We start from the raw sequence: 12,167 nt of genomic DNA, 5'->3' as shown, positions 1-12,167 counted from the left end.
GTGCCTATTGAATGCCTTTTTTTTTTAATTTTGTGTCTCACAGACATTGGCAGTTGGCTGGAGCTCTTTGGTTTCCAGTTACATAACGTACTACCTGGATTTCCCAAACCAGAACTAGAAGACTTGGAATTAACTTATGAGCTTCTTCAGCTTCAGACAAAAACCCAAGAGTGGGATCCTGGAAAGGTTAGTACAAATTTTAGCAAAAAAAAAAATATATCATCTAATGCAAAAAAAATATTATTTCTTTGAGGGGCATTTTGAATGATGTATGAGGAGTCATCTGTAAGGAAATGATCAGGAAAGTGAAGCTTTGAAGGGAGAAACTAGTAGATTTCTGATGACGACACAAAGGAATTAAATGTCTGACATTCTAAGTTCCACAACAATGGATTCTACATGGAGAAAAACTGTACTAAGATTTCAAGAATTGTGCCTAACATGAAAATAACATAGTAAACTGTTTTTGATGAAGACGAGCATGCAGGCATAAACAAAGATATTACATTTTGTAGTGATAAAGTCTTGGAGAACTGTGAACACGGAAACAATGAAGTGTTAGCAGATGAGGTACAAATAGAAGAGAAGGAAGGAAGAAAATACAAATGAAATTTGAGGAGAGAAACTTGACATTTGGGTCAAATTTATAAAGGAAAGGAAATTCTAAGTAGATAAATATTGGAAAGCTATTTCTTGTATAAGAATGTATGATATATATGCAGTTTTCATTACTAAAAGTCACTTTTTAAAACTATCAATAAATAACATTTGAAATGTTTTTTAAAAATATTGTCTAGGAGGACTATTAGTCTTTTCTCTTTGTTTCTTAACAAATTTGAAAGTTGCACAACATGAATAGGAGGAGAAGCCCTTGGTCCTGTGAAGGCTCATTTTCCCAGTGTGGGGGAACGCCAGGGTGTTGAGAGGGGAGTGAGTGGATGGTGGGGTACCCTCATAGAAGCAGGGGAAGGGGGATGGGAGAGAGGGAACCAGGAAAGGGGATAACATTTGAAATATAAATACATAAAATTTCCAATAAAAAAGATTTTTTAAAAAGTTACCCAAGTAAGAAAAATATGTTAAGTATATGTAAAAAGGTCAGCATATGTCTTTCATAGTTTTGGTTTCTTTAACTTATTTGTAAGACCACAAGTGATTGAAAGCAGGAAATGTGCTTTATAAATTTTTTTGCAAACTCAAACTGCATAATGGATCACTCTGTACAGTAATAGCATCTAGTTAGTATCAGTTACACTGCTGAATATAAGATGTATGTTTTGAGAGAGTGAGCCTATTTAAAGTTTCTTCTATGCCCCTCCCTCCAAAGGTCAAGGAACATCACAGAAGGGGTACACCTATCATAAGTAGGGGTTAGAGGGACTGCCACAAAGGAAAAAAAATCTGTATTCTGGACATGACAGGCAGTTACAGTCACAAACTCTCAATGAGCTGGTTTTCTACACCAGACCTATGCAAGTTCGATCTCATTGAGCATTGAGGTGGGGCTCACAAGGCCCCAATCCTAGTTGAGAAGCTATAGGATTTCAGTGACTACCGGGGTGGGGAGTGAGGTTTGGTGGAGCCTGTGGTGAGTTGTCCATGCTACAGTGGCTGGCCCTATACCTTCGTGCATGTAGGTAACACCATTTGGACTGATGGGACTCAGTACAATACACAGATACAAGCGGGGAATATGATGGGAGGGAAAGTACCTGGGAGAAGCTGGAAGTGAGAACTCTGAAGTAGATTTGATCAACATAAAATATATTCAGGTTGAATGGGAATTTTTTTTTTCAGAAACTGGCTACCACAAGTAAACGCTGAAAAAAAAAAAATCCCACAAAGTTCCTTGTAGCTGTGAAATTGTGGGATGCCGTGTTTGAACATATTTTCTTACACTCCACTAAAACAAGATGTAAGGTGACTGAGAAATCAGTACCTGTTAGCCATCTGCTTTCCCAATCTTTGGTGTAGATATTCCAGTTTGTTTGTTTGTTTGTTTGTCTTTAATAATGACTAAGTTACAACTTAGAAAAGGAATCGCCCTTACCAGCCTTTCCAATAACCAGCAGGCATACAGCAGTTAGCTAACCCTGGACTGCCTTTGTCCTGTGCCTTCTTTCCTAGATGATCCTGGGCATTCAATGTGAGCTCCAGAAACAGCTCCGAAATTTCATTTCCTTGGATCAGCTTCCCATGACTCCTCAGTACAATGAGGGGCGGTGCCTTGAAGGAGGGAAACAGCCAAGGTTTGCTGCTGTCCCTTCTGTCTTTGGCAAAGGTATCAAATTCGCCATCAAGGAGGGCATAGTGACTGCTGATATCATAGGAGTAGCCAATGAAGATAGCAGGCGTCTCGCTGCCATTCTCAACAATGCTCATTACCTGGAAAATCTGCATTTTACCATAGAAGGGAGGGACACTCACTACTTCATCAAGCTCGGCTCTTTGGAGGAAGACCTGGTGCTCATTGGTAACACTGGGGGGAGGCGGATTCTGGAGAATGGTGTTAATGTCACTGTGTCTCAGATGACTTCAGTGTTGAATGGGAGGACTAGACGGTTTGCAGATATTCAACTGCAGCACGGAGCTCTGTGCTTCAATATCCGGTATGGAACGACTGTCGAAGAGGAGAAGAACCACGTGTTGGAGATGGCCAGACAGCGCGCAGTGGCCCAGGCCTGGACTCAGGAGCAGAGGCGGCTACAGGAAGGGGAAGAAGGGACTCGGGTATGGACAGAGGGGGAAAAGCAGCAGCTTTTGGGCACCGGGAGGGTGCAGGGATATGATGGGTATTTTGTCTTGTCTGTTGAGCAGTATTTAGAACTTTCAGACAGTGCCAACAATATTCACTTCATGAGACAGAGTGAAATAGGCAGGAGGTAACGAAAGAAATCTCTGCCTTTGCGTCACCAAAGACTGCCTGTTTTTAAAACAAAACAAAACAAAACAAAAAAAAAGGTTTATTGTATTGGTTTTCTAGATCAGAACTCTGTATATGTAAATATGGAGGAAAAACATATCCAACTGCCTTTCAATGTGACAGAAGATGGTATTTTAATATTGTTTGTTTAAACTCTTTAAGAAATGACAGAGATTTTTAGTTCTTGTGTGGCAGTATTCAAAAGAACACAAGCTGAACTCAAACAGCTAACACAAATGTTTTCAGAAAGCACCACTTTCAATTTATTGAGCCATACATATGTTCGACTACATAAAAAGAACCCACGGCTCTCAATTCCTATGGTGATACCAAGTTTCGCATCCAATTGTTGGCAGAACTTATAGGCTACTTAAAACTGTGGTGCAATAGTATCTAAACCTTGCATCTCAAAAGACTGCCAGCCCCCCTTACATTGTCCAGATCTGTTCTAGGAAACTTAAAAAGAAATCTAAAATGTCTTCAAGCACCATCTCCTGGAGTCATAAACTGTTTTCCCTCCTTTCCTGATTTTTCCTCCTTGCCTGTTAAAAAGTAAATGCCATGGTGTTGTGCTGTGTTTTGGCGTGTGGTGGCTGACTTTGGTCTACCACACCTTGCTGTGGGTGCGGTAAGCAGGCTGAAGAGCCACTGAATTGCTTGTGTGTATGTGATACCAAAGCAGCTGGTCGATGTGACCTCTCTCACATAACCTGATTTGACTCAACTTTTTCTCCATTTGCCCAGCTGTATTGGCATCACGTAAACATAGCTTTTATTAACCTGGGTAGGAATTTCTCATTTATATATAGGATGTGCTTTGGTCATAGCTTCACATTAGTAATTCAGTATTTATACACTAATCCAATGGTTTGTGCACATGAAAGGTAATATACTAAAATGGATGGTTCTGGTACAAGAAAAGAGGCTTTAACAGGTCTATGTGCCTGTGATGCTGAGAAACATATTAGCTACTGCTGCAGAAATTCCTACCAGCCAAAACCTTCGAAACAATAGACCTTGCATTACAGTGAAAATGAGATGAAAGCCAACATAACAATAGTTGCTGCCTCATCATTTCCTCGCACTTAGAGTCATCTTTCAAATGTACAATTTTGTATTGAATCTTTCCCAACCATATGCAGAAAATTGAATTAAGTGAATCCTTTCCAACGTAAAGCATTTCATCTAATTACTGAGGGGCAAACTAGTTTTTCACCAATGTAATTTATGTGGTTATTTTAGCTCTCTGTCTTTACTCCACGTATGTTTGTTTAATATTCCACCTAGGAAAATAACTAGTTTCAGGAGGGGTTGTTGGTTCCACAATCACTTAAAATTTAGAGTAATGTCGGGGTTGATATCAATATCTGCTGCAGTTTTCTCAGTCTCTTATGAATCCTGCAGTAAAAGAAGCCACTTGGTGAGCTGAGAGATCTGTGCCCATTGACAAAGAGGCAGTTTATAAAATGCTGTGGAATTGCAAGTTACCACAAATGAAAATTCATAACAGCACAATGTGCCCGGTAGAAAATCCCCAGGAGCCAGCTTCTACCCCGGAGTCACCCGATGAACATTTGCTGTCTGGAGGAGCAATATGATGGACCATTCCTTTAGATTCTTTCCAGCTACTACCCAAATACAATATGGGGTCATTGTCCTGTTTGTAATGACTGTTGCCTTGAAAATATACAAAGTCAGAATCCAGGCTCGTGTTAAGATTTTTTTAAGAGTCTGACTCTCATTATACAAAGAATGAGGGAGAGGGACCCCAGCAAACAGTAGGGGAGAGTGTATCGAAATATTTAATTGTTAAAACCTTCAGGTTCAGATCATCACAAACATGCGGTGAGAACCAGGGAGGAAGAGAAAGAGACGATCCATGATGAACTCATCATTTATCTTTGTAATTGGAAGCACAGCAGCTCAAAATACTGCTAATCCAGACTAAAATCCTAGTATAGAGGTTTTTTCCCCCGAATCAGGCTTGTGTTATCACTACAGTATTCACAATGGAATACTGAAAAGTTTCTCAAACCGGTTGAAAATTTGAATACCTCCACACCAACCTAAAATTAGACCTTAAGTTCCTAGAACCTCTGACATCCTTTTAAGTCAATGGGAAAATAATTTGTTAACTGTATATAAAAGTGCATTCTTAAATGTGGTGTATTTGTATCACTAACCCAAATGTGTCAATCTTGGAGTCTATTTTGCTTCTATTTTAAGTGATTTCACTCTTTGGCAACTCACTAGTGATATATCATTTTCAAACCGATTTAAATATCCATTAGAAAGAAATATTTGGAGCTATTCCTTCATAGTAATTACCTTGAACTGTGCAATTCTAGTTTGTAATATGTATTTAGTTAGTTTGTGCCTTTGGTTACCTAAAGTTATATTTGTATTATATTCAGGAAATGCACTTTTTATCACTTACAACTGTGGTTTTAATACTGCCTTGAAATATTACTGTCCTCTTTACAGCTCCTAAAGTTTTAAGGAGGAAAAGAAAAACCAAAAGGTTTTTAGCACTAACAAGTTACAAATCTAAGAGAAACATTTTGGCATTTCATAAAAAGAACATGGAAATATTAAGTATATTGCTTCCTGTTGGCAGGGTGGGAAGGGTGCTTTCACTGAGGTTTAGTTCTGAAGTTTGAATGAGAGGACAAACCATTTGTGTTTCCTGATGACATGCAGCTTTGAAAGGGAAAAAATGCATGAAATTTCTCACACACAAAAGGCAGGTGGCTCACATGACACAGGTACATGCCACTCAGGCAGGTTAAAGTGAGAGGATAGTATTTGATGCTCCGGTGAGGAACATTCTAGGAGGAATACAGGAAATACTCTGATTGCTTCTTTTCCTTAGGCCAATTTTATTGGTGTGTTTTTGGTTTTAACTCGTTTCACTGTTGCACTCTAGAGTTCCAGATGAGCTGAAAAGTTTAAAGTTGAAAGGGTATTTAAATACAGCTATTTTTAGTTGTCAATCCAATCGCTGTGGATTAGAAGCACGATTCTGGAAGGAAAGAGAAATACAGCTCAATTCATTCTTTCACCAGAACACTTGCCATAGAAATAAGTATATGTTTTATTTCTGAACCCAGCAAAATAACGTGTAAAATAAGGATTTCCTTTATTCTCAAGCCACCTAGGAGTTCTACAATATATACACTGCATATATACGAAATAATATATATACAACATAGCCAAATATATGAAAACTTGACCATGTATAATTTGAAACTCACATACTACCTACATAAAGAGGTACCACATTCTATTCCAACTTTCATTAGAATTCTAGTTTCCATTGCTTATTTCTGCATTTCCTTTTTCTCTTTCTTTTCCACTAGACCTGTTCCCACAGTAACTTTACCAGAGAGTCCAGGCAACGTTTTTGCATTTCGCAGATTTGTTTATGTTAAGGGCAATTTAGTTCAATTACAATGAAAAGCAGAAGTATAATCATCAAATAGCAAGAAAATTGGATGGAATGGAGTGTACTGTAGCTTGTAGAGAACCATGTGGCTATAGATTGGATGTACCATTCTTGTTTTCTTGGAGGAACTCACATATACATAGCAACCTGCCTAATACTTCAGATCTCAGACTGCTCTTCCACAGCCTTCTGTGAGGTTCTTCATTCTGCAAAGAAAACAAAACAAATTAAAAAAGAGCAAAAACAAAATAAAAACCCAAAAAAACAGAAAAAAAGAAAAACAAAACAAAACAAAAAAAATAATAATTCAACCACAGAACAGTGGCTTATTTCAGTGTGTCCTTTGTGTGAAAGCTGTTAAGGACCAAATATACTACTGTGTGTAAGAAGAAATCGCTTCCTAAACAGTAATTGAACATACTTAGAGTTAAACTTGCTGTGGATTTTGTCTTGGCAGTTGTCATCTTACATTATTTGTCAAAGGAAATGTGTTTGGCAGTTAAAAATCTTTCCTTAGATTTAGTGGTGGACTTTAACCTCTTAAATAAATGTTAGTATATCAGATTGTGTCCTTGAAAAATATTTTACGTGTATGAATCATGACAGTGTCTAAATCTTTACTGTTCTTCTGGCAAAAACATCAGTAAGAGAAAAGGTGAAAAGGAGAAGTCCAGCTTTTCTGTCAGAAAAGGACTCTTTTTAGCTGCTTCCTTTCTCATGAAAAGTAAAGATGTTTACAGTGTATGCCAAGATTTTCAGTTTCTATGTAACAACAGTTAGAGGTTCTAATCATACTGAGAATTGTGTTATAATGGCCTGAGCCGTGTTGCTAGGAAACAATAGGCTCCAATTTTGTATTCCTGCTCTCCTGTGCTGAAAAGTGACTGGATACTGTACAGGTTCATGTTCTCTGGCTGCAGTTCCATGGTCTTTTGCATTTTGCTCTGGCTTTCAGGCCAGAAGCATGCTTTTTTTTTTCTACAAGAGCATCACGACAACATGCTGTAAATATTTAAAGTTAAACATTATGTGTCACTATTTGAAAGAAAAGTACTTTGAATATTTCATTTTTAAAAAATAAAATTGCAAATGAACATTGTGTCCCATTTTATTTCACGCGCCAAACTGCATCCCCAAGTCAATCTGCTCAACTAAGATAGGAAAGGGGGCTCCTTGGCAGGGAACAATCAAGGCCATGTGATTTTGAAAATGTAGGTGCCAAAATCAGAAAGGCACTAATCCTAGGCAGAAGTCACTTCATTTTTATTTTTCATACAAATAGGATCTGGGATACACATGATCACCTAATAAACAAACAAGAGTGACTTTTTAAAAGGCTTGCTCTCTTTTTCTGGGGCCTTCGTCAGCAATAAAGAAAAATCAAATAAAAATAAATAACCTAGTGATGGAGAGCTAGAAAATCATAGTATCGTAATGCATTGCCAAAAAAGAAAGAAAAAAAAAAAAAAAAAAAAAGGATGTTTGAAGGCAGGAGTGACAATCGTGACAGACTTTAAAAAGAAACCACAGCTCCACATAGGCACTACAGCACAGATTTTGACAATTGCCTTTTTTTTTTTACTTACATTTCATACAGAGACATTTGTAAATGAGACTGAGAGATCTGGCCAATCGGTTTCCAGATGTTTGACTCGATAGGAATGGTATCCATATATAACATTCCTTACTGAAATATGTTGTTTACAACACTTCAAAATGCCCTCCCGCTTTTTCTACTGGTTGCCTATCTAATCGATCACTGACATATACGGCATTATATTTATGTGTACACAGGTAGGAATATATTGTATATACGTATACAAATATACAATGTATACTGTAAGCAAGAGAGCACTGAAACAACCAAACCGGACCACTCCCTGGATGGCTGCCATAGCTGTCTTCTGAGACACAGAGAGAATAGCACAGGGCAGAAAAGGCCTTACAGGGTTTTGGAAAGTGATGGGTGTTGCAGTGAGAAGAAACCTGGAACTTAAAGTAGTTGGTGGGTGTGAACCAGAATAGCTGGGGGTTTGGGGTTAGCTAGAATGGGAACTAGATACTCCTCTCACCCCACCCCCGCTGCCAGAGGTAGCCATCTGTACAGGCAAATAAGGGAAGTAGGGGTTCCTCCAGACCAACAAAACCCCGCACTTCACTAGTTTCTAAGGGATGCTGATCTTGGGCCTTTGTTTTGTTTATCAGCCATCAATCCTGGTTAACCACAGTCCAGCCTAAACTGAGCCCAGGCTATAATTTAGACATTGTCAGGAGCACTGGCAATATGGAGGCCCACTTTGGACCTAACATGAACACGTAGAGGAAATGACTTAGGAAGCAGAAGATACCCTTGTCTTAATACAAAGGAGGAAAGGGTCTACTTCCACCTGAGGATTTTTTTTTAACTATGCATTCTACCTGGTTCTTGTATTTAAAAAGAAAAATGCCAGGAGTCCGACTTTAACAAAACTTCTCCGTGTACCTTCACTGTTCACCTTTACCTTTAATATTTGAATATGCATGCACACATTTTCTGCTATTATTATATTAAAGACATAGAATTCTAGTGCTTCAATAATCCAGTAAGATGAGTAAGATTTAATTATTTCTATTTGGCGGATGCTATAAAGGTTCCAGACTGACTTAGCTACTAAGGTCACAGGGACTATGAGTGACAAAGATGAGAGAAAATGCAGGTCTCCAGCATTTCTGCTTTTACTCCACCACCAAATATGGCATCTCCACCTATTGTCTTGGGAGCAGGCAAGTACATTTCACGGGTTGGGTAGAATCATCCAGGTATGTGTGTGTCCGGGGGTGCGGAAGGGGTTCACTATGTTATATTGATGGGTTCTATCTGTCCAATTTGTCACATTTGTTACACATCAAAAACGTGTTCTTTTAAAAATCGAAAGGAGCAGGAAGAACAATAGTTCAGTCAGTAACATGCTGCACAAACTTGAGGCTCTGGATTCGATCCACACAGCACATGGAGGGTGGAGCCAGGAATTTAAGGTGGGACCCACTCCCAAACCCAGCTTGGCAACATACACTGGACTAGATGTAGAAACAAAAATGAACAACAACAAAAAAAATATTCATTGGTGGGTAGTAAGGAATGGGAGTAGAGAAGCTGATGCAAGTGGCTATGAAAAGAGTTTGGGAAGGAAGGGGGAATATGTTCTAACTCAATTAATAAACAAACTTGGTTGGTTTTGTTTGTTTTCCTTTGCTTTGCTTGCTAGCACACACTTGTAAGCCCAGTACTGATAAAGCAAGGGCAAGCAGATGCCTGGAGTTTGATGGACAGCCAGCATAGCTCACTTGGTGAGCTCCAGCCCAGAAAGAGAGCATGTCTCCATAAAAATATAGGTGGACAGTGCCTGAGAAAGGCTATTTGAGGGTTTTTTTGGTGACATTCACAACTATGCACACAAGAATAGCAACACACATACAAAGCACTTACAACACACACACAAAACTCAAATGACCTGCTAAGAATTCAGCCTTTTACTAGAAATTTAGCTTGTGATCCCAAACTGTGACTATCTCCAAGCTTCCATTCACCCCTTACAGCAAACTGAAAAATACTAAGATCCCATTTCCTGCAAGGGCAAACACAGGTGACTCAGTCGAATTTATAGCACCTTAACAAGAAAACCAGATTTCATGTAACCTTGAAACACTCAAGGGCAAATGTCGGATTTATTATTAATAGACTTTGGATTCTGAGCTCAATAAAGTGAATCAAATAAAATATAGCCTAATGTCATAACATTCATAACAGCTTTAAAATGTTGCTCACATTTTTAAATTATCCATTCTATCTAAGGAAAGAATACCTACCATTCAGCCCTTTATTTATACCAGATGGCTTCATCAGAAACATTCATGGTAGATTTATTCTACTTGTGAACTGAAACAAGGATCCTTGCTTGTCACAGTCAGACAATTACCTAAGCTTGTCTTCCTACTGACCTTATGCTTCTAAGAACAAATTTCTGAGGAAATAGACAAGGATTTGATAAGCTGTCATATGTGTTGTGAGCTTGCTGACACACTTTTTAAAAAGAGGTATATTCTTGGATATGCCCGAGTCAAGTCCCAAAGATCCTGGAACAAGTCTCACTCAGTACCAGTGACTCCTCCCAGCACTTCTCACCCCGCCCCCACCCTGAACATGCCCCCCCCCCTGGGCTTCCCATCCCCCAGCTTTGCTTTCCTATATAACCTCAGCCATGAGTGTTTTGTTCTCCCTTCTAAGAAGCCGGTTGTGGTGGCCCATGCCAGTATGATAAGCTGAAGGAGGCAGAGGCAGGAAGATCATGAGTTTGAGGCCAGCCTGGGCTACACATGTGATCATTTTCATTCAGCCTGTGTTTTTTGGTTTGGGAGCTTTTTGTTACTTCGACTTGACTTCTTAAAGCCATACCCAGCTACCACAGTACTGTAGATGTGACAAGGGTATGATCTTTCTGTAAAAATGCACCACCTTACATACTGGGAGATAACAAAGTTACTCGAGTTAGGAAAGAAAAGAAGAGGAATCAACTTGATGAGTCAAGTCTAGCCAGCAAAGATGGATGGAGGCACATACACTGGGAAGTTTGACCTTGTAAAACCATAAAAGTTCATAACTTTCCCAGGGATTCATTCCAATAAAGATACTCTTCTTCGGAGCTTTATTTATTTATTCATTTTCTTGTGTGTGTGTGTGTGTTTGTTTGTTTGTTTTTGAGACAGGGAAAAGGTCTCTCCATGTAGTCCTGCCTGACCTGGAACTCACTACTTATATGAGACTGTCTGTGTATTTTAAATGACTATTTAAAAACAAACCAGATAAATACAATTTTCAAATCCTTTATTAAAAGGTGAGGGTCACTAATGATTTCAGAAAGCATTTTCAAAACAGAGTCTTATAAAGGAACACTTAAGTATCACTCATATATTTAGTTAGTCCAGGATGAACAGATTTCAGAGAGTTAAAAACACAACTTGAAATTTAAATTTGAATTAAATAATTTTTAAAGTAGTTTTCAGGACTGGGGATGTAATTTGGTTGGTAGAGTGCTTATCCAACATACACAACTCCCTGGGTTAAAACCATGGTGCTGTACAAATCAGGTATGGTGGCACATGCCTATAATATAATCATGCAGGGGGTGAAGACAGAAGAATCCAAACTTGAAGGTCATCCCCAGCTACACGACAAACTGGAGATCAGCCTGGACTACCTGACATCCTATCTTTAAATAAAGTATTTAAACATATGTATTTTTTGTTCTATCTTAAAAGTAAACTACTTAACTTCCTTACAAATTAATGACACTGTTATTTCAACAAATAGCAAGCTGTCCCCAGTGAGTCACTGTCCCCACGCTCCTCCATTTTTGCACACTCTAAGTATCCATGTCAAATGGTCTGGATGCATAGAGTAACGAGCCCTGTCTCTTGGCAGTTCATGCATTCTTAACCAAGCTCACAGGATCTGGGGAAAGCTCAGAGTTCTAATGTATTAGTTTTCCTGTGGATTTTGGACCAGAGTATTTATGCTGAGTCGTCCTGCCACTAAATACAAATGTACCTACAGATTGGGAACCTCACTTACATATGTATCAACTTTCATAGTCATTGTTGTGTCTAAATTTTCTTTTTATGTTTTTACCCTGACAGTTTTCCTGTCCGAAAGGACAGTGTACTGCCTGAAGGCATGAAACAGGTGTTTCTACTTCTCTGCCCCCAGTGCACTGCTATGTTCTTTGAGTGAATGAATTCGGAGAGCCCTGGAGCAACTTGGCA

General features: G+C 38.8%; 1 protein-coding gene across 3 annotated transcripts in view; it reads left to right on the top strand.

Annotated features, from left to right (window-relative positions):
• Positions 1–2,886, top strand: part of TENM1 (teneurin transmembrane protein 1) — a gene marked incomplete at both ends in the record, with an annotated part of 585,996 nt that extends 583,110 nt beyond the window's left edge. For all 3 annotated transcript variants that reach the window (XM_080911093.1, XM_080911094.1, XM_080911092.1), the window contains 2 exons: positions 44–186; positions 2,128–2,886. In XM_080911093.1, coding sequence (XP_080767219.1) covers positions 44–186; positions 2,128–2,886 — 902 coding nt within the window. The remainder of the gene's footprint in view (positions 1–43; positions 187–2,127) is intronic.
• Between the last annotated feature and the right edge of the window lie 9,281 nt (positions 2,887–12,167).

This window comes from Micromys minutus (assembly GCF_963924665.1).
Source record: "Micromys minutus genome assembly, chromosome: X".
In the NCBI taxonomy this organism is placed as follows: domain Eukaryota; kingdom Metazoa; phylum Chordata; class Mammalia; order Rodentia; family Muridae; genus Micromys; species Micromys minutus.
The sequence above is the reverse complement of the archived record's forward strand: the minus strand, read 5'-3'. Positions and strand labels throughout refer to the sequence as shown.